The sequence below is a fragment of the Mycetomoellerius zeteki genome, unplaced genomic scaffold, assembly GCF_001594055.1.
Source record: "Mycetomoellerius zeteki isolate Tzet28-1 unplaced genomic scaffold, Tzet1.0 scaffold421, whole genome shotgun sequence".
NCBI lineage: Eukaryota > Metazoa > Arthropoda > Insecta > Hymenoptera > Formicidae > Mycetomoellerius > Mycetomoellerius zeteki.
This window is the reverse complement of record NW_017257416.1, coordinates 689474-711149: the sequence shown is the minus strand read 5'-3', so window position 1 is coordinate 711149 and position 21676 is coordinate 689474. Positions and strand designations below refer to the sequence as shown.

The following is a 21676-nucleotide window of genomic DNA, read 5'->3' as shown; positions in this document are numbered from 1 at the left end:
GCAGAATCTCTCACGAGAAGATATAAGACGAAAGTCGAGGTATTTCCGGGAGTAATTTTCCGCTGGGTGCCTTCGGAAAATGTTTATTCATAAGTCAGCGGAATGTGCATGGTGTACGATTGTTCCGCAAGCTTCTCAACCATCCTCCCAGAACCGTCTGCATTCTGATTTTTTTTCTTGTTCCTTTTTTGCGAAAAGCCCAGACGTCTCGACATTAATACGGTGTTAATGGGGAAAAGATTCGTGGAAGAAACATCGTTGACGTCCGCTTTGCGTTGAGCGAGCACAAACAGAACAAGCGCAAAAAGAACGTGAGCATTCGGAAAAACTTCGTGGAATTTCAAATAATGAGACAACGTTAGCGTCTCGGGAGAGAAGAAAGAGACAAACGGGTTATACATGAAAAATCCATGTGTTCGCTACGCGATGAGTTTTGCCATAAATTATATTAAAGCCTCTTGGGCAGCACTGTTATCGGTTATTCTACTTAATACCATTGCAGGTTGAACGAAATCACGTATTCCTCATAATCCGTCGAGTTCGTCTGTATTTTCGAAATGCGTTAACTCTGATTTTAAATCAATGAACGCCGTTAAGCGGATCAGGATGTTGCATCCGTTTCGGGGATAAACAAACGGAAATGCATTTTAAGTACTAACTTGATCGCAAATGAAAACCGCCCAAACATACTTGATTGTGACTGAATTGTGGACGTTGCGAGCATCAATCTATCTAAATAATTCTCTGGAGAAAAAAACAAATACGAAAAAATAAGATAGGATGAAATGTGCACGAGTCAACAGCTATTTTTCAATTTATTGTTTCATCGTGCCATAATTCAGAGAATTCCATTTATATACTCATGGAACGTGAACAGAACATATAATATTAGAACAGATAATGTTGAATTATTTATATTTTATTGCACGAATATTCTGCTTTGCAAGAAAATATATCGGTAAATAATTAAGCGTAAACAGAAATATTATAAAATGATTTTTAATGCAATTTCTAATAATTCAATTTTTTTAATGCAAATTTGAATATATCCAACGTGTTTTTTGATTTTCGTTAAAATTTTAAGGAAGTTATAGCACTTAACTATTTTAGATTCCTGATTATTTTTTTCCATTAGGAATTAATAATTTCAACTTTAACTCAATTGCGTATTGAGTTCGCTAAAAACTTAATCATGAACAGGCACGAGTTCTTGTCGACAATTTTTACTTTCTAACCCCCTGCTCCGAAGTTACCCCTCCCCCGTCGTTTCCGCGCACGTTCGTCTTCTTGCTTTGAATTAAGACCACCGCCGCGCTCGACCGCCGTACTTTCCGGTTACTCTTATTCCGGTTGTTATCTTTTGTTCAGAGCGAGAGAAGAACGAAGTGGAAGGATTTTAGGATGGACAGAAAGAGCCGGAACAGGCGATGGGAGGGATTTATCATTGGCCAACGGTGCACTGGCCACGGTATTAAATTAAGTTATGCCCATCTTGGAATTTTTTATTATCACCGAGAACGACGAGCGCATTTCCACCGTCTATGGTGCAAGACAAGTTTTTATTTCTTCCACCTGCCTCTCTTCCCTCGCTTCGCGCATCGGCCGGTGCGCGAGCGATCTCGCACTTTTCGCGCATATTTCTGCATTAAGCTCTCGACACTTTACTGTCGTTTGACTTTATTTATAATTTTAAATAACGTTCGATTTATGAGTAAAGTTTCCGTATAAGCAAAGAAAAACGTGGATCGTCGCCATTGCAATGCATAATAAATATTTTCCACTCAACATTTATCGGATATTCCGAGGCTGCAAATTCGAATTACGCGATTAATATATAATTGTTTGGCGTTTGCAGTAGCTCTAATGACACCAGCACTAATGGTCGAGTCGGCTAAACCACAACAACGATTATTACATATGTTGTCGTAGATTGTATTGTCACGCGATTCGACTAGTGTAATATTCCTATTATAAGCTGTCGAACATTACAAAATTACTTTAGGTACTGGAAATTAATGACGAACGATTCCAAGATTTATTTAATTTTATTTAGGAATATTTAGACTTTACATATTTTTAAAACGCGAATGACACTATACTATAATATAACATTTGCAAAACAACTCATCTCGTTTGTATGTACTAGCATTTTTTATCTGTTCTTTATATTTTACATGTTAGTTAAAAAATTTATGACTTAAAAATTTTTATTTTTAATTATTCCTAAATATCGATGTATTCCTTATGTTAGTGCGAGACTTTAGCGAAATTAAATTTTCATTCACGTGCATACACGTCAAAAGATTAAAGAATTCGAAACTGGTTACTGTATAAAAGAATTGTGTGCTGACCCAACGCATTTGCAAATGAGCATCCATTGTAGAGGTGAGTCAGGATGACGTGATCGAAGGAGAACAGGAACGATGAAAAAAAAGGAGTAGCATTAAAGGTATGGTTGACTGTAAAAGGAGAACGTGAAATATATAGGCATGAAGGGGTATAAATTACTTCCGCGGCGATATCGTAAACATTGACCAATTACCACGAATAATTAATCACTGCTATCCTATTTCGTCGCTCGATACGGAAATTTCGACCAATTTTCCAAGTATACTTACATCGAGATCTTCCAGTAAACGGGACAATACAATGAATTTCTCATAATAAAATTAATCGTTACAACTTTTTAATAATAATAATTATTAAAATAGTGTCTATTATTTATATATTATATTACAGTAGTTTTATATTATTCGTTAATTTTACTTTTGAAAAACTATTATATTCCATTACATACTATTTATTCAATGATTTCAGACATTCAAAATTATTTTTTCATAAATAATTTTTTAAGAGAGATTATTAGATATTTTCTAAAAGTTTGATATCAAGGAAAAGACGGTACTTTTACCCTAAATGTATTTAGCTTTCGCGCTCGCGTTTACTTTTATGTCTATGAAATTGCGTGACAATCTTCACGTGATATTTTAGTCTGATCGGGAATTCGATTTGTTGCGTTCGAAGATATACGTGAACGGATACATCCACGGTATATGTACATGTAGACGCGTCACGGCACTTACCTGTTGAAAAAACGATCGGTCCCATCGAGTCCGACTCCCACGTAGACTCCCAGGGGTCTCTTGAGTTCCGCGACTGGACGACGAAGAGTCCAAGTGTCGGCGCGAAAGAAAGAAGGGAAAGACTCGGACTATTTCTCGAAGCAAGAAGGCGCAAGCGTGGCAGATCATGGTCATCGTTCTGCATCGATAATTCCTTCTTCATCGCGTCCTTTCTCTCTTTTTATCTTTCTCACCCCTTTCCTTTCTCTTGTCAGTTCTCTCTATATCTTCGACCTATTCCTTTTGCCACCTGTCCGCTTTGTTTTATCTTTCTTTGCGCGAGAGATGTCCCTTCGGGTACGTTCAGCTGCACCCTCGTGGGTTGCCACGATCACAGCCGTCCCTGGGAGTACCACGCGGACAAACATCAAGCCAGAAACTGCGATACGTTGGCCGGAGTACGGCAGCTCACCCCGAACATCCCCTTACGCGGGAGACGCATGCGTCGCTTTTAAACCAACGCCGAAACCAACCCCTACCTAACTCGCGGCTATCTTGCCCCCGTTCTCCAGTTCTACGAATCACTCCCGCGTTTCTCTCTCTCCTCTCTTGCAACAGTGCTATTAACGATCCATGTTGATTTACGATCAATATTGAAAAACACAGAGCTGTTGCTGACAATGTACGCACTACAGCAGAAGATTATTCTTTTTATCATCACTTTAACTTTTAAGAATATTAATAGATGAAATAAAGCACTTTTGATAGAAGCGAAGGATATTGAAAAATATCAAAGACCGACAGATTTTCCTTTACGTCCTGATGTCTCGGAATACATAAACTAGCTCGTAACTCATGGATTTAGTCCAGTGAAGAGAAAAATAAGAGAAAGAACCAGAAGCATCTCTCGATTGTCATAAAATCTGGTCTGGCGCGAATTCGTACACGTACATACGCCGATCTCGAGGTCAGGAAGGGCGGCGCGCCTGCGTCAGAAATGTCGGTGGTGGACGAACAGGGTAGGGGGTGTCGTCGGGGGGCATGGGGGTGAGTCAGTCAGGCCGCAGCGCGCGTTCAGAAAACTACCCTTAACGCGGGATCTCATACGCTCGCCGGAGTAATTTATAATTGAGTCGCGAGTACGCGATAGGAATCCGAGGCTCGCGTTTACTCGAATCCTTCTCTTGATACCCGAAAACGTAAAATTCTCTCTACGAAGACGGGACTTTCCTGAAGAGGATTGATTCGCCTTTTACACGAGAAACGCACATTATACACGACATTATTTAGAGTTTCGCTCCGTGTAGAGAGACAGACGCAGATGCGTACGGATAGCCGCCGAAAGGTCTGTTGCTGTCGAAAATTTACGCGTCCCGAAAAGCCAAACGGCAGGAATGGGAAGGACAGTCAAGAACGCGAAATTCGAGAAATTGGATTAAGCTTTTGTTGATATCAAGCGACATTGAAGACGAGAAGTGTAACGAGAAGTGTGCAAAAATATACAAATGCAGCGGAAAATATCGTGGAAAATATACTCACAGCGATCGGATGGTGAGAATGTAACGTCGCGTGTGGCGAGGAAGGTAGCACGAAACAAGATTCGAAGGAGCCCTTAGTCGCGAGTGCAACGAACCGGGCTCAATAAAATTGCCATATATAAATATCATCACGCGAGCTACTTAATCCTAACCATTCATCTCGTTTCTTTTTCGTAACATTTCTCCCTTTGACTCTGCTAGATTTCCGTTCAATCGCTACAGGACATTGGCATTTTGCAATGCCTCGCCATTATTCTACAGAAAAGAATTGTGTCGCGGCGCATCAATAGTCTCATCCAAAAATCAGTTATTCTACTTTCGAACTTTCGACATCAGCGGAGTTACTTTCATTAACGAGGAATCGAAAGAAAAAAAGGGATATAACGCGAAGATCGGGAGCACCGGGTGGAAAATGAAAAAACTATCCGCTCGGTGGAAATTGCGGGAAAGCAGAGAAGGACAATTACACCTAGTTATCCGGAGGATGTAACGCGAGCCGGAACCGTGGCCAGCGCCAGGTCCAGGGTCAACGTCTCGCGCGGCAAAGCTCGGCGGAAGCTTTGTCGTGAGGGCTCTCGGCTTGGAGCGTGGGACGCGCGAAAAATATGGGATGGTCGTGGAATCACAGGAAGAAAGAGTCAAGATAATCGCAACGAGATAGGGCCCACAGTCAAGAATGTGGGATTTCTGAAAGGCAACAAAGGAAGAACGGCAGAGGAGAGTTGGATAAGGCGGCAAATAATAGTTCGCACCATCGAAGTACGGATCTCTGAACTACCGAACACCGTGTATAGCTTATTAGTAGCTGTCGTTATCGGCGTTGAGAGTAGAGAAAACGACGCGAATCCGAGCTGACTCGACGGAACAGAAAAAGAAGGAAGATTTGTGAACGAGAAGTGGGAGGGAAAATAAAAGGGAAATATTGTCTACCTCCAGGGAAATACGTCGTGACGTTCGTCTTTCGGAGACCAGTCCAGAAGTGACACCCTTCCAAATTGATCCTTCCATTAAACCAGCAAGAGCGAACACGAGCGGACGCGGCAACGGTAAAAGAATGTAAATAGTTCTCGTATGCGAATCGCTGCGACAAAGTGGCACAACGATCGCGGCCATTATTGCGATGTCAGCGACCGGCTTAGAGGAAAACGCGCGCTTCTTTCTTCCTTAACGTCGATCGCCCACACTGATCGCTTTTCATATATCCACAGAATATTTTATTGTGCACGCGAGAGAGACGGAGAAAGAGAGAGAAAGTGTTAAATGGCGTGTGTCGATACTTTTTCTCAATGGCCGCTGAATAGGCACTCTCGCGTCCTTCCGTTGTTTTGTACAGTTACACCATAAACGCATCAGAAACGACAAGTATTTTTTTACGCGTAGCTCAACTCCGTTACGCTTTCTTCCTTACTGAAAAATTGTTTCGCTAGTGCGCGCTAATCTCAGCGCCGCCAATCATCCGCGTCGTACTGCTCGAGAATTCAACGTGTCCAATTTTTTTCTCCCCCGGAAAGAATCTTCTCCTCGCGGCGCCTGTGATTGTGCGACGAAGGAGAGGAGTATCGTCGAAGTTTATCCTACGGTGCCACACCTGCGACTACGTCTTCGTCAGGAAGACGGAAGACGTGTTTGTCGTCCTGCTTCTATTCGCCCTCTTCCCCTCACAGTGATGAAGGTGGTATGTTTATGACGAAGGTGGTTTATCTTTTCATAGGTGGCACGCTGCGACGGTGGTGTTAAGTGTGCAGTGATCACGGGTGGTCGAGGGAAGGCGGGAAAGAAGGTGGTCAATATGACTCCTATCTTCCTCGTCGTGTTGCTGGCGATTGACCCGATTATCGCGCAGAATACCGGTGAGTAAAACAAGATCAACGACAAAATGCTAGTGTTAAAGTAAAACTCTTATGTCCGATCGCGGTACGGACAGTTTCCTCTCCGCGATGGACAATTCGTGCGCGGAGGACAATGACCGCGGAAAACCGCGAGGATGTGTGTGTGGTGCACGCCTCCTAGGACTCTCAAAATCTACGAGAGCCGAACGAATGCGCCACTTTTCCACGCGCGTATCTCGCGTTCGATCGCGCGTATAAAAGAGAGTCGAGTCGCATGCGTCGCGAAAATAGATCGAAAGCACCGATACGTTCGTCCGCTCGAACGTACGCCACGTTATTTAAACTGGACGAGATAATCCCTTCGCACAAACGAACGTCCTGGATCTTCGTAATTTATTACGGTTTACTTATTAGCTACGACGCCGCTGTCGGCTGCATCGCTTTCGATCGATGTCGCGTGCAAAAAATTTATCGTTCATCGCTTATAAAAATTAAATAGTTTTTTGCTGCTAATCCCGCGATAGGCGGACACATTTTTCTGCCGAACGTCTCGAGATCTCTCTATACGCGCAATCGCCTCGCGAACTTAGCCGTGGTCGTAGTAAGCAAGCGTTCGTTGCAAGCGTGCACAAGTGCAAAGAGACTCTTCGCGTTGTATAATTCATGTGCGAAAAAGAATAGGAGAAATGAACTAAATGAAAACGTTCTCTTCGAAATGTTGTAATACCGGCGCTCAAAGGACGCTCGCGGTGACGGGAAAAAGAGAATGGACTACTGAAATGCGGGTGTCGAATGCATGAAGAGAACGATGAAAGAAAACGCCGTCGACGTAACTGCCGCTCCCTAAAGTCGAGCTTAAAAAGAGCTCGGCTGACTCGTCTCGAAGAGGCGGGTAATAACACGTGCCTCAAACAGGGAGCGGCTCTTGGCGGCTAAATGACGAGCGCACGCATCGCGTTGAATTGCGTGCGTGTTGTACCGCGAACACGTGTCAGCGTCGCCCCGGCGAGGCCGACACCTCACTCGCGATTAAAATATGCGAACGGCTCGTCGAAAGTCCAGCATACTCGCGTTATCGAGCACTCGCGATCTCTCGTCGAAAAAATACAGATCGCTCGCGTGTTCGCGTGCGATTCGTTCGGACTTTTACGGAAGTGACCCAGGTTGCCGGGTACCAAGCTCGATCTAGGAGACGCCACTGGAGTGTATATGGGCTCCATATGGACTCTAAGACCGTTTTACATAAAACTTGACGGACGGGCGACGCCTCGCGAGCCCGTGTGTTACGCGGATTAAAAAAAGCCTCGTAACTGCACGAACACCATGATCATTTCTTGTCATCATAATGTTAATAAACGTTTATTTAGGATCGTGATCGGGGGGAGCAATGCTAGCTGCGCGATCATTACGCGGTAATCTGTCGCCGCAGTCGGTAATCCAGCGAGCTTTACGCTGACTCCGTAATGACGATGATACATCCCTCGCATTTCAGTCAATTAATTACGTCGCGACGTAATCCTAATTCGGCTGTCGGAAAGCTCTCGCCGGATTTGAATGCTTTGCGAGTTTCAGCGATGGGAAACGATAATGTCATATCAGCGCGATGTGTAAAGCGCAGCCATTGTTGCCGATTCAACATGGCAACGGTAAGTAGGTAATTGAAAGGTCAGTGCGAACTACGCTTTTACATGTTCCCTGGCAAAAAAAAACGTTCGACCGTGATTGAATTAACGATCACGGAGAGTCGACTCGAAATATCGGTTCTCTTTCAGAAAAACGAATAAGCGCCACTAGTAACGTAGCGGAACTAGCGTTCCATTAGTAACGAGTGACGAGTTAGCCGGAATCAACGGATCAGCGCGGAACGAATCATTTTCCCCAATGGAGATGCCGATTTAAATTCAATAGCTCTGTTTTCCGCAATTCTACTCGACAGTCGTCGTGTGCCGCCGATCGTATTCAGGTAACACGTAGGAAATCCGCGGGCGCTTTTTGTCTTTTTATATCCCTTGCTTTTTAATTCGCGCAACTGCCGGTTGTTCGTCTCCCGTCGGTTGGTTTCGGAGTACAGAAAATTGGCACTCTGCGTTGGCGGCAGCGAAAGAAAAGTGATAAAAAAGGGTCGAGGAAGTCTCGCGCAAGGAGGGAAAGATGAGAGACAGAGACGATCGAAGCGGGGAAGACGATCCGTGCGATAGCGATGGAATGGGTGAAATCCATAGTTAATGCAGATACGTCCCGTCCGTCTCGTCTAACTCGAGGAAAAGGAAACAGTCCAGGTCGACTGCAAAGATTTCCTCGGAGGCTCGCCTGTCCGTATGGTGACATCTTCGTGAGTGAGAAAGGAAGCGTCTTCCTCGCGTCTGTCTCACGAGTTAAGAGGACAGGAGTGTAACTCTCTATCAAGATTCCGTTTTTTTTTTCCATTTATTTGCTCCTCCATCTTTTGTGCGGAGGATCGTTCGCGTTTTTCTGTATTTCAGGCCAAAGAGAGTTTTCATGTACGAGTCCAATGTTACACAGGAATCGTTTCGACTTTACTATACGTGAACGTTGCGAAAAATACCGCTCGGTTAACGACAGGATCTGCTTGGTAATTCGCGATGACGTAGCCGGCGAATATTTCCAAATCACACGTCACTTCCGGCTTAGCGTAACGCGCTTCATATAGCATATACGCCTTTGTAATGCACATACACGCGTGTATGCAGACATCTACAGATACAGTTGCATTAACATAGCCCCACTCTTTCGTCTTTCTCTTCTGATTCTCCTTTCTCGTTTGTTCTCTCAGTCGCGCAGTATGTCAACGTCCCGCTTTTCTACGTCACGCCACAAAATGGATTCTCCACGGCTCGACTTCAGCACGAGAACCAAAAGCGAGGCAAACGGTAAATAGATTTTTCGACGCCATAAAGAGAACATCGAACCGGTGGCTGCCTCGGGAACATCCAGAAAATAGTCTCCACGAATTTTCAAACAAACTCACTTATACAGCAATCGTATTTCGAGAAAGCCTTCGAGAAAGCTAAATTCTAGATTTAAGTTTCCTCATAGCCAAAAGCGTATTTTCAGATTTTCAATCTTTAATTATTCTTCACTCAAAAATTATTGTAATTTTGGTGTTTCAGTCTCGACAAAAACAAAACTGAAATATCAACTTCAAACGTTACTAGCTGTAGCTAAAACGGGAAATCTATATAAGAGCACATTTGAAACACATCTCTCTGTAAAACGGATTACAAGCTGTCGCACATTTAACTCTGTGTAGTAAAGAAAAATTTATATCACGAACGCAATCATTTATTTTGTTTACCATATGCGCACAGAGAAAATCTACGGCTAAATATCTCGTTTCTCCTAACCGAACGCGATAGAAACGGCCGGCTACCTTCGTTGTTTCCCGAAAAATAACCTCGCCGCGTTTTATGATACATTATGCACGCTGAACGACGCTTAGTATAGGTACACCTATATCCCCTACGCCCCCACCTCGTTTCAACCCCCCTGCGAATGTCGGTTGCCGTGATCATATTTCATCGACATGTCAAGCAAAGAAAAACTCGTTTCTACCGTAATCATATCTCTCGACGAATCTGGTTAGACCTGCCGTCATAATACACCACCATTACGATTGAGATAACCGGAGGAATCGTGCGTCCGGAATGCCAACGCAAGATATCAGAGAGCGACTTTCGAAAGTATTTCGATGTAGAGGAAGAAATTTTTCAAACGTCATGGCATTCAATAAAACGGGGGAGGAGATTCATAGCGCGCAAGGGAGCAAAAAAATCGTATCACTTTACACAAACGGAATGTATAGAGGAGTTCAACGGATTTCTGCAGTTAGACGAATAACGTGCATCAGCTTGCTCCCTCGTGAGATCATTGCCCTTTTCTTTTTTCGTCGTTTTACATCGGGCAAAATAACCGCCGCATTTTTGGGCTTGGTGAGGCCGCACGTTATTTATCGTCCGGCCAGACGTGATAATTTACATTCTCGCAATCCCCTACCCGAAGTTTCAGCTCTGACCTGTCGCCGGTACCGCGCAACCTGTCGCCGTTTTTATCAGTAATTGACAGAGTAGATGCCGGAACTTTTCAAAAGGGTCTAGTATAATATCGATCAAAGAACTGTACGAGAAAAACGTGGCCAAAAAAATCGAGTAATGACAAGTGACAACCGCTTGCGCGTGCTATTGCATCGGTGCCATTTCGTTCTGTTGCTTTGCCGTTTTGATACTCGCCGTTTCATGCCTCTCTTTTTTTTGTACATATGGAATAAATGCGTTCCTATAGGGAAGCAGAGCACCCCGCGCTGGTTATCGCCGCCCTTATCCAACGCTTTCCACACCACCGAGTTCGCAACGCAACTGGCAATTTGGGAAACCGAAATCGACCGATCTCCAACGTGCTTTTTTACGGTGTTTTCTCCGCAGTTTGCTACAGTACCATCTGCTCTTTGCGACTAACGATGAGACTATTCAACGGAAAGAGATTCGCTTTCAGAGACACACAGGGCGTTTTTCAACAAAGACACAGTATAACACAGTGAATCATTACATTCTTTTTGTTTGCCAATATTGAACAAGGATAAAGTGATTCGTCGCGTTACATTGTGTTTTTGCTGCACTGAGAATCTCATTTAGTTGAATTAATTAATCTCTTGTTTGAATATGGACAACAAATCTCTGGTTGATTCAATAAAATAATGTTCTGTAACATTTTATTTGTTTTTGGTAACACAAGTAAAATGTTGTAATAACTTTTAAATCTTTTGCTTCAACTAAATTATTTTATCATCAACAAAAGACTTGTTTGCTCATGTCCAAATAAGAGGTTAGTTAATTTAATGAAATGGGATTCTTCATGTGATAAACGTCCATAACTCTCAAAGAGATACGCTCTCAGAGGGTGCACTGGTATCTCGGTATGTATTTAATTAGTCGCGCAAGCACGAAAAAAGATGAAAAAAGTATGTCGCTTACATGCGACCAGTCTACCTGAAGAGAGTCGCATGATGTCGGCCTGGAAACGAGGCCTGTCTGGGTTACTTCGATCGCATACGTATAACACTCGCGTGCTCGCGTGCTGCACCTTACGTATTCACGTACTTGCGGTCACAACGCGTGCAAGTACGCCGAAGTAGCTCGCAGAATGGTTGGATAATAAAGTAAAAAAAGTTTACTCTGGTTATTTCATGGGAACTCTCAAAGCTGGAACTCTTTCGAGCGATCGTCGTTCGAAAAGAGCGCGAACATTGTCAACTACTTTCTCTCGCAGCTTCCTCTATTCGCATCGTGTTGCATCTTTCGCTTTTTCCTGCATGCTCGATATAGCTTGTTCTGTCATACCGCCCTAGTCCCGCGGGCTTTTACGGTATCGAACGAATCGTCGGGATAAACCCCTTATGGGAGATCCACACCTCCCCAAAGCCGCAAGGCATCGTACAGAGGGTAGCGGTGCCGTTGCTTAGCCGCAACATTCTCGGGTTTACACCCTCGGTGTGAACTTACTTGCGGATCTAGGATTAGCCGCCGCGGCCGACGGAGCTTCGTTGGAGGGCTAAATAGATTCAGTCATTTCGAGATAGCGAATTCACGCGATCGGAACTTTTACGATATTCGACGCAACGTGACACCGTGGTTGTGTGTGTCTGATGTGTCTGATTTTCACTTGCGAGCGAACTCGAATCGTGAAAGAGTTGCTCGCTTTTACGACGCGTAAATAAGAATCAATGATAGTCTCTTTTATTAGTCTTTCTTAATAATGTAAAGGTTTTTAAGTTGCAAATTGAATTAACAAAAATGTATTTTTTTAGTAATACGAAGAACTTAATTAAATATACATTTTAATAAGAAATGTTAAAATTAAATACATGTTTTATGCAACTTTTTGACGGTCGTTGACCTCAAAGCCTTGAAATTTACTCCCTTTACTAACAAATGCTATTTATGCTACACAACATGATAATACGGCTGACGTCGAATAATGTAGCGGACAACGATGCCCGCCATCGCATTCAGCGTTAATTAATCGAGCAAACTTTTCGCTCGCGTTGATGCATCGACTGTGGCCGCGTTTAATGCCGCGCATTGAAATGCAGATGATAATTACCCGCGCGTAATGCGAAAAAATCGCTCGTGTTAATTGCTAGACCGAGAGTTGCGACATCCTCGCTCAGCTGCGGCGAGGAGTTTCTCATTTCGTTGCAGAAAGCAGAGACAAACCGCTGTCTCGGATTAGGGGTGACGTCGGAGAGAGCACTGCCGCAAAAGTTAGTTAATGTAATTAACCATTCTGTGTGAACCAAGCCACGAGCCTTTAGTTCCAAGACCTTTTAGCTGCTTGTGCGAATCCAGGGCTGCTTTTTAAATCACCGAGCTTGCATCGTCTTTTTTTTACTCTGTTATTAATACAAAACCACCATGTTTGCGGAGAAATTTCCTAGCATATATCATCGTGGAAAAATATTTCTTTAATATCTCTTTGCTTTGATTTATTTAAATTTTTCAAAAATTTTAGTACATGAATAATCAAAATGTGTGTTTTGATATTTTTGGCAGAGATCGCAAGATTGCATTTTCAACGAATGCGTACATATCGTCGAATATAGAATACAGAATATGCAGAATATCTGATCCACAGAAAAACAATAAAATAGGAAAACCTATTAATAGTAGTTACGTCACTCATACTGCAAGAGAAAATTAAAAAATTTTTATTTTATTACCGAAAATTTTGTTATAATATTGTATTGTAATAATATCATAATTACTATTAAGATAATAATATTTTTATTTTTTGATTCACATAAATATATTTCTCGAAAATATTTCTTAATATACAGAAACTGCTAAATCCAGCATTCCAGAATTTTGTTAATTTGTAATTTCGTGACCTACAATACGATCTTTTTATCACTAAAAGTATTAACGTTTCTTACTTACTAAAAAGAAGCGAATATTTCTATGTAAATAGGGAAAATGATAAAAACACTAAATATTTTGTCAGTAAAAGACGTAATTATTAAAAAGTCGAGAAATCAGAATTCTATCTTTTACATAAGGACTTAATCTAAGAAATAGAAACGCTTAATATAATAACTGTACTTCAAGCATCGCATAGCTTCTCGAAAGTCGAAGAATATCCGTGAATAGAGAAACTTGGTGCTAAAAGTCCGCTTTTCATAAAATTCATGAAGCACACTTTTCACGCTTTTGTATAAGGCACGCGTTACACGCGGTTAACATGGACGTCGGCCAAATTTACGGACAGAATGCGAATTCGAATTGCAGGGAACGCGGGTAAACGTCCGCGTCTCCATCCGTGCGTTTCACGTCGGATCACCGGAACGTTGCAAAATACGGGCATCACCGCGGTAACGATCGCGAAAACATTTACGGGCGCGGGCATCGTACCAGGGCTGCTTCGCGAACTACGCTGTCTGTATTTCTACGAATTGTGCGAGATTGGTTTGCAGCGAGGCGCCTAATCAAAGGATAATAACATTCGCGGAACGAATGCATAATTTACTTACGTAGAGGACTCGCGCGCGCGTCGGACGGAAAACACGCGCAGTCTCTCGCTTCCAAAATTACGGCTAATCTGCGCGTACGAATCACCGAACAATTCCTATCTTGACGTTTTGATTTATTAAACGCTCTATGCGATTATTCATTCCGTTCGTAACTTCGCTTTGTCGTCGTTACAACGCCGTTTTCGCGCTACGCGGGAAAAGAGGCAAAAGAGAAATAGAGAGCGAGTCAAATATCAAAGATACGATATATTTATACAGCTCGCGTAAAATTCAAAATATGAACAAAATGTAGTCTCGCCATTTTTATATGCGAATCTATTATTTCTGCGTTTTTCTCCGCGTTTTTACCGTTAAACCGCGTATCCGCGAAAGCTATGTGACTTTCGGCTTCACTAACTGCATTTCCTAGTACATTATCGGACAGATTTATATCGCTGCCGGAAACGAATGGCCCCCAAAGCGCGCGGAACATTCGTGAAATTTCGAATATTAAATTTATGATGGATCGCTGCCTTCTGCGAGGTTCCGCCATTTTTCGAGGGTAAGCTCGAGGAAAATGTTATCGTCATGAAAGGAGGCGATGAATGCGAATAAAAATTCGAAAAATCACATCAAGCACCACACGCTTTGTGCCACAGGGATGTAATTGAAGATATACACACATGAAATCATTGAGTACTTTTATCACAATGAGAAAAAATTCTGGTTGATAATGAACGAACCAGAAGATTTTATGATCAATTAGAATTCTAAATTATAATCAATTCACCCAGAAAAATACACTTTCAACCAGAATTCCAATTAATGTAACCGTCTAGTTGCATTATCTCTTTTTGCAATGCAGTCATTGATAAAATCTAAAACATATACCATAGAAAAAAGTCTTATTGCATTAATTGGAATTCTCGTAGATTCAACCAGAAAGGTTGAATCAGACATATTTATAGTTGAATCTGTTAAACATTCTAGTCAAGATAAGCAGAAAATTAATTGCAATAATCAGAATTTTGATTCATATGATCAGAATTCGTTTTGTTTGTACTTCTTGTTAGTACAACAAGAACATTTTTTTCAATGTATATTTGATACGAGAAGCTTTAACACATTTTTCAAAATAATAAAATAAACACAAAATTATTGTATTATGCAGTGTTTATTCAGCGAATTATTTTTTTTTTCGTTTGTTATGTAATATAGAACTCGCTTTGTACAATTATATAATCATTGGTAATAGGCACGGGCAATTCTCTAAAATTCCACGAGATCATCTTTGACAAGCGCATCAAACGATTGCTTGATTGGATCGACGCAGCAGGATGAAAAAGGGTCATTCATAAACAATATCAAACGATGGATATCGCGTGGGCTGGCGGGCGTGAAACATTTTTAGCAAAAGCCCTTGTGTGAAGCTATTTCCCTATTCACGTGCCATGCTGCAACCAACTGAGCTTGCAGCGAACTCACACCCGACAGCTCGCTAATGCGAAGCCGATGTAGCCATTTGAAAAACGAAACCCCGTGCAGCAAGCCTATGCTGATGTATCGTGGGGCGAGAGAAAGGGCGTCCGTTAAGTCCTCATTAATGCGGTTAACTCGCCAAAGTCGCAAACTCTACCGTGGTATCGCATACTTTTTAAATTTAGTCATTAACTACACGTACGATTACGCTACATTACTTATCGATTACTACTACAAAAAGTTTTCATATATTAGAGTGAAAAAGAGAAAAAAAGCGTCATTGACGACATTTACACGGCACCTTTAATTGGGTTTAATAACATCCGTAGTTATGAAACTGTCCAATCACATTCCTTTCTTCGCAGGAAGCTATTGATTGATCAGTTTTATAACTACAGATGTTATTAAACCCGATTAAGGATAACGTATAAACATATAGTCATTTATTGAGCTTTGGGACAAGTTCTCTCAAGCTCTAGAAACATCGTACAAAATAAGGCTTAGAAGTGAATATTAGTATATATAAAAGAAAACATTAAACTAATACAATTGAGGATGATTTCTGACCATTCATGGCCCATAAAGAGAGGAAGAGAGAAACATGCGCACACTACCAAGCTATATGTATCATTCGCAAGCATGAGAGAACGTCGTTCCACATAGTGGCACCATAATTTGCAATAACCGCTGTAATAACCGTACCTCCTTACTGGCTGGAATAATATCGCGGTAATTTCCTCAGTAAAAATGCCACCGCTCGCTTCGCCAACTCTCTCGTCATTCTAACGCGATCGCTTATGTACCATTTGACCTTTTCGGTACACGTGCGACTCTCGAATCGCCACGAGAAAAAAGGAGAAACGAAAACGTCACGATCGTTAACGGAAAAAAAGGAATCGATCGCTTTCGGTTGATCCAAGCGCAACAACGATTACTCCATTTATCGCATGCGTACTCGCCGGCTCTTGAAACTCGGGTAATTAACCGAAAGAGTTGCGGTTCGCTGCGCGTCAATAGTGCGAAATCGCAATGCCGCGATCCCTCTTGCGTTGCGCAAAGCATGGACAGCCGATCGCGATACTCCACATAGCGATCGGATGACAAACTCGCGGATAAATATATTTAGGAATCGATCTGATTGCGTTCTTATCGGGAATCGGTTTACCTCGCCGTACTCGAATCGGTGGCATCGGATAACGTCATCGGTATCTCGCTTCCCGCGAAAATACGGGAATAAAGTTTCCCAATATAAGTACAGATAACCAGTGGCGGAATGTGAAGCGCGATCGACATTCCGGAAGAAGGACGCGGGCTTCCAGAGCTTTTGCGATTCACCAGCATCGATTTACACATGCGCGCGCGTGGATATGAGGGTATGCGGGCGGTGTAACGCGTGCACGAGATGGTCTTTGAAAAATCGACGGTTACAAGTGGGGTTTCCGCTCGCGTTTGCATAAAACGAAAGTCCTGATCGAGTCCTTCCCCGCGGCTCTTGTACCATCGTCCGAGATCTACCTCTTCTCATTTCCTATCTTCCTTTTGGTTTTTCTATTCGAGACATCTTTCCCACCAATAGCGACACACTCTGGCGGTGCTTGTTTCGCGTTTCGTACTTTCAATTTTGTGTCAACTATTTTTCATACTGCTTCTTTTCTCCGCTCTCTCGAATCTGGGTTACATTCTCCGACGAGTAAACTTTGAATGCCTGTACAACGCATGTAACTCTGCATCGTGCGTCGCAATGTCGGATCACCTCTACAAATACTTCTTTTCCCGTCGTGACACGAGGTTCTTCGTGCCAACTTATATGGCAAGCAATATGTGGACGGAATAGATCCACGATTCGTTGCAATGGCGCATGAAATAGCGTACCGTGCTGTTTGAAACTTTATCCGCAGTCTCCTTGCATCATGACTTTGGAATGCTTTTCTGTGTCTCGTAGTGTCCGATGGTTTTTTCAATCAACTTTTTCAATCTTTTACCAACAGCAATATTTATATTAAAAGTAAGGTAAAATGTTAGAGACGTAATAATTTCACATATAATTATTATTATATTAATTATTAAATTATTGTGTGTTGTTTTCTATGAATGTGTTATTTTTGTTTAAAGTAACATTGAATAGAAGTTTATTGGGAAATTTTCTGTAATTTCGATTTTTTAAGTGCTTAAAATTTCCCAATATCTTGCCTCGCCTTTGATCGTCACACTTTATTTCTTCTTATTAGATTCCTGTATACGAATTGCCAAAGGGCATCTGCATGTAATAAGAAGAAGTGTTTGTGAGTACGGAACAATACACCTGTATTAAAATTATAGTTTACGCTTTAATGTATTTGAAGAATGAACGGAAATTGTTTGTACGCGATGCAGAGGAGGAATTCTACGAACATGTTTTGCCTCCATATTATTCTTGGTTGTGTAATACGTAGCAAATATCTTAAGCTTTCAGCCGTGAGTTATTTAAAAAAATGGAAAAAGCACGGAAAACTACTGCCAATTGAGAAGAAAAAAGAATGTGTTGTGAAAAGTCGGGGCAGAAAGAATGCACTGTGCGCGCCTTTAATAAACTCACATTTTATAAATACAATATAAAGGTAGTAAAAATATCCATTTTTGAAAGTGCTTGTTGAATATGTGTGTGTGTGTGTGTATATATATACACACACACACGATATATTTACAAAACTAGGACTAATATATGTATATATATATATATATATGTATGTACCATATGTATGTATTAATCCTAACTTTGCAAATATTATCGTGTATGTATGTATATATATATATATATATTATATATCATCGTTCCCGCTCGTTCTCTGATAAATCCTGCATGTTCTGTAAATATTCTCACGAGCAACGTGGAAAATTATACCGTAATGAGCAACGTGGTACAGTAAATTTCGTAGAAGGGAAATAATAACGGACTGTGAAAAAGAGAGTTAAATGAACGTGCACGGTTTACATTCTGTAGGGTTTTTGTCACACGTAAAGTTTAATAAACTTTTGTTCGAAAAATGCGTTTTGGGTACAATCTGTTTCACTCACACAAAAATTAATTCGTATCTTCTTTTCGCTTTCGGACGTGTTCTGCATAACACGATTCGCCGAGGATTTGTATCGAGGTCCTAAATAAACCAAAGTTTATCGCAGTCGCGTGTTCGTTTCGCAGAAAGTACCAGAGTCGCAAAGCTTAAAAGCGCCGCGCATCCGCTGAGAGTGATCATTCAAAGAGAGCTTCGGTTATCCGCGCTTCACGGCCCGCCGCTCTCGCGCGCTCACCTTACGCGCGCACCTAGATACTATTTTTACGTCGACGCCCTTTTAAAGAGTTTCGCGATCGTATTTCCTGCGATCTTTTTCTGAAAAGCACCACTAGGAGACCACGGCATCGTTATCGTTGCACGCGCGCTTGCATTTGCGGGATGCGCATCCTGTGTCCGGCGGTGACATTTCTTCTATGCTGACTTCTACGGGTCAACGCCGCCGCGCAATAGAGACGCTTCCCTCTGCTACTGGCAGTTATATTTAATCGGAGATAGGTGGGATATATGTCAATGGAAGCTGGACTTATTCTAAGCCGCCGGCTTTGTCATATTTTCTCGCGGCGAATCTCTCTTTTCTCACAATCGTATTCGAGAGGAATATTCTGAAATACCAGTGGATCTCTTCGAGTTCACGTTGTCACGCGAGTTTTACGAAGGGAGCTTATTGTATTCTGGAATTCTTCGACAACTCGCCCATAAAATTCCGGCTTATCCGCCCGAAATCCGCGGCAAAAGAAAATTTACCCCGGGGGAAAGTTACGCCCCGATTTTCACCCCTGGTTTTCGCGCGCGACTGACCCTTTCGGTCCGTTTCCGCTGCCGTGACTTTCACCTCTGCGTTTCGATACTTCCCTTTTGCGTCCCCGTCCGATGGACCGACCCTCCCTTGCCCGTATCTTTACAACCGATCTACATTGTCTCAAGTCCATTCCGCCCATTCGTACCGTTCTTTTCTACCGAGAAAGTTTATCGCGAGCTTTAACAACGCGTTATTTTTTTCTTTTGCTAGACGAGCCTGGGATCGAAAGCGCGCTATTTCCACCCTTTCGACGATAAAAGAACTCGGCCAGAGAGTGCTAGATACACTTGCACAGCTATCTCCTTGATATCTACTGTTGTCATTAATTAGGTCCGTCCTCATTTACTCGACTTGAGCACTTCGCGACCGCAAACAAATAGAAACTGAACGTACATTTACTTAATAGTTTTTTCCTTTCTTCTCAAACACTTTGCGTCGATAGAATGTTTATTCAAAGTTTAGATTCTTTAATTCTTTTAAAAAGTACTAAATTGAAAACTTAAATTGTTATTAAGAAAGGAACAATAAATTAAGAAATTTCAAATTATTTTATTAAGGAAGGATTAGTCGTGAAAAATAAATCTTCAATTTTTGCTTATCTATTTCACATATAATTTGCATATTAAAATGAAACATCCTTTGAAAATCTTTCGTTCCAAGAATCACAAGATTCTTTCCATGGTACTTTGTCGTCGCTCGCTCCGGCTGGCTCATCTCTGTACGTGTCTTCCCCTCTTTCCCGAACCTTCCATGCTTCCAGCCTCAGCTGCTGGAAGTTTCACAGGCTCGAAACTCGGCGAATTAAGTGCTAACTTAACTCGCCTGCGCGAAACTTGATTCAGCGTTTCCGTGTGCGAAACGAAGGCTACGGGCGCGCCAACGACGACGAGTCACGTACTGGAACTAATTGCAGTTTTGTAAGGAACCGTGAGATTTCGTCGCACCTCGCGGAATAAAGCTGGAAATTAATTCTCTGAGAATCGCGAAAGTAAACAGAGGCGCGCGTGCAAGATAAACGAACCAGCGACTCCACTGATCGTTATCACGTAACATATCTTGACACGTGGGTGGTGCATCGATAACGATGCAAAATAAGACGTTATCTTCTCGAGAGATAGGGGCGTCTGTTCTCGCGCTTCAAAATTGTCTCGAGCGGTCGATGGTTAAACGCGATCTAGGAAAGATCCTCGAAATACACTCGAGGGTTGGACTTGGTCTTCTAGCACTCGACTTTTCGAGCGTTACCCGAGACCAAATTAAACAGTTAAGAGCTCTCGCTCCATTTTCGTAACTAAATTGCCACGAAATCAATCCCCCTCGCTCGTGCGGTCGCGTCGTCTCTCACGCGCTTCAAGTGGAACGTTTACTCAGAGATTTCGCTCCCCAGGGCGTCTTTGGAATATCCTATGAAAACGTATCCCTTTTGTGCGTTTCCTTCCATTCCGAACGCGATGATACCGTATAAGTGTAGATGAGAAGCATTGCCATGCCTGCTGCACGGCACGACCCTTTCATCGGGAGGCCCATAATCATAATGCTATACCTAAATAATGCCGGGTTCCGTTTAAGGCAGTAAATTGCGGTTCCTGTTTCCTTACGTGCCGTCCGTGTGTAGACCGGCATTACCGCAAGCACAAGGACGTATGTGGGGTGTGTGGTTGACCTGAGTGTAACGCGCAAAGGCCCGTTACCAAGGGGAAGGAGGGGGTCTTTGAGCTACCGCGAAGCTACCGACGACGAGGAGGTGGAGATGGCGAAGCAGTGGCAGGGAATAAGGCACTTTCTGGACTAGTACGGACAGTTATAATGTATACTGCTCGCATCGCTGTCTCCTACGTAGTTGCGTATTACTCATACCTCTCTCATAAGCTAATCTCTCCGACTGTATTAAACTGTCGCACGCTCGCAGAATCAGATATGCAGTGAAAATAATCAGACGCGATGCGGTTGACAGTTTAGTTCTAATGGCTTTATTCCTAAACGGAGCATTGCATTCCATTAATTCTTTTTTTAAGGTTATCCGCTGGTTTTGATTAACTAAAAAAAGAAGCTACGTATTTTATAATGTAATGTATTATTCTTTCCTTTTTTTTTTATTTTAAAAATAGCATGAAATATGCTATTATCACGCGATCCAATATATCTGTCGTTTTTCTTGTATCTATTGAATGAAAAATCATATATACGTATGATGCATAAAATAAGACGTCAAGCATCATCTAGACATTTATCAATTGGTTTTCGTTATCCTTCGCGGTACAACCGGCGCTGTTTTATTCAATGAAAAGAAAAAGAAATAGCGAACGCTCTCGAACGTGGCAGTAGAGTGCGATGTATACATAGTATAGCGATCGATTTCATTGCAAAAGCCGGAGTTCTCCGCACGTGGTTTGTATT

The 21676-nt window shown here is 42.2% G+C and overlaps 1 protein-coding gene across 1 annotated transcript in view; it reads left to right on the top strand.

Moving 5' to 3' along the window:
- Positions 1–21676, top strand: part of Lar (tyrosine-protein phosphatase Lar) — a 321875-nt gene that overhangs the window by 52345 nt on the left and 247854 nt on the right. The window contains 1 exon segment of the mRNA XM_018454021.1: positions 6312–6450. Within this exon segment, the coding sequence (XP_018309523.1) occupies positions 6390–6450 (61 nt within the window). The 5' untranslated portion in view covers positions 6312–6389.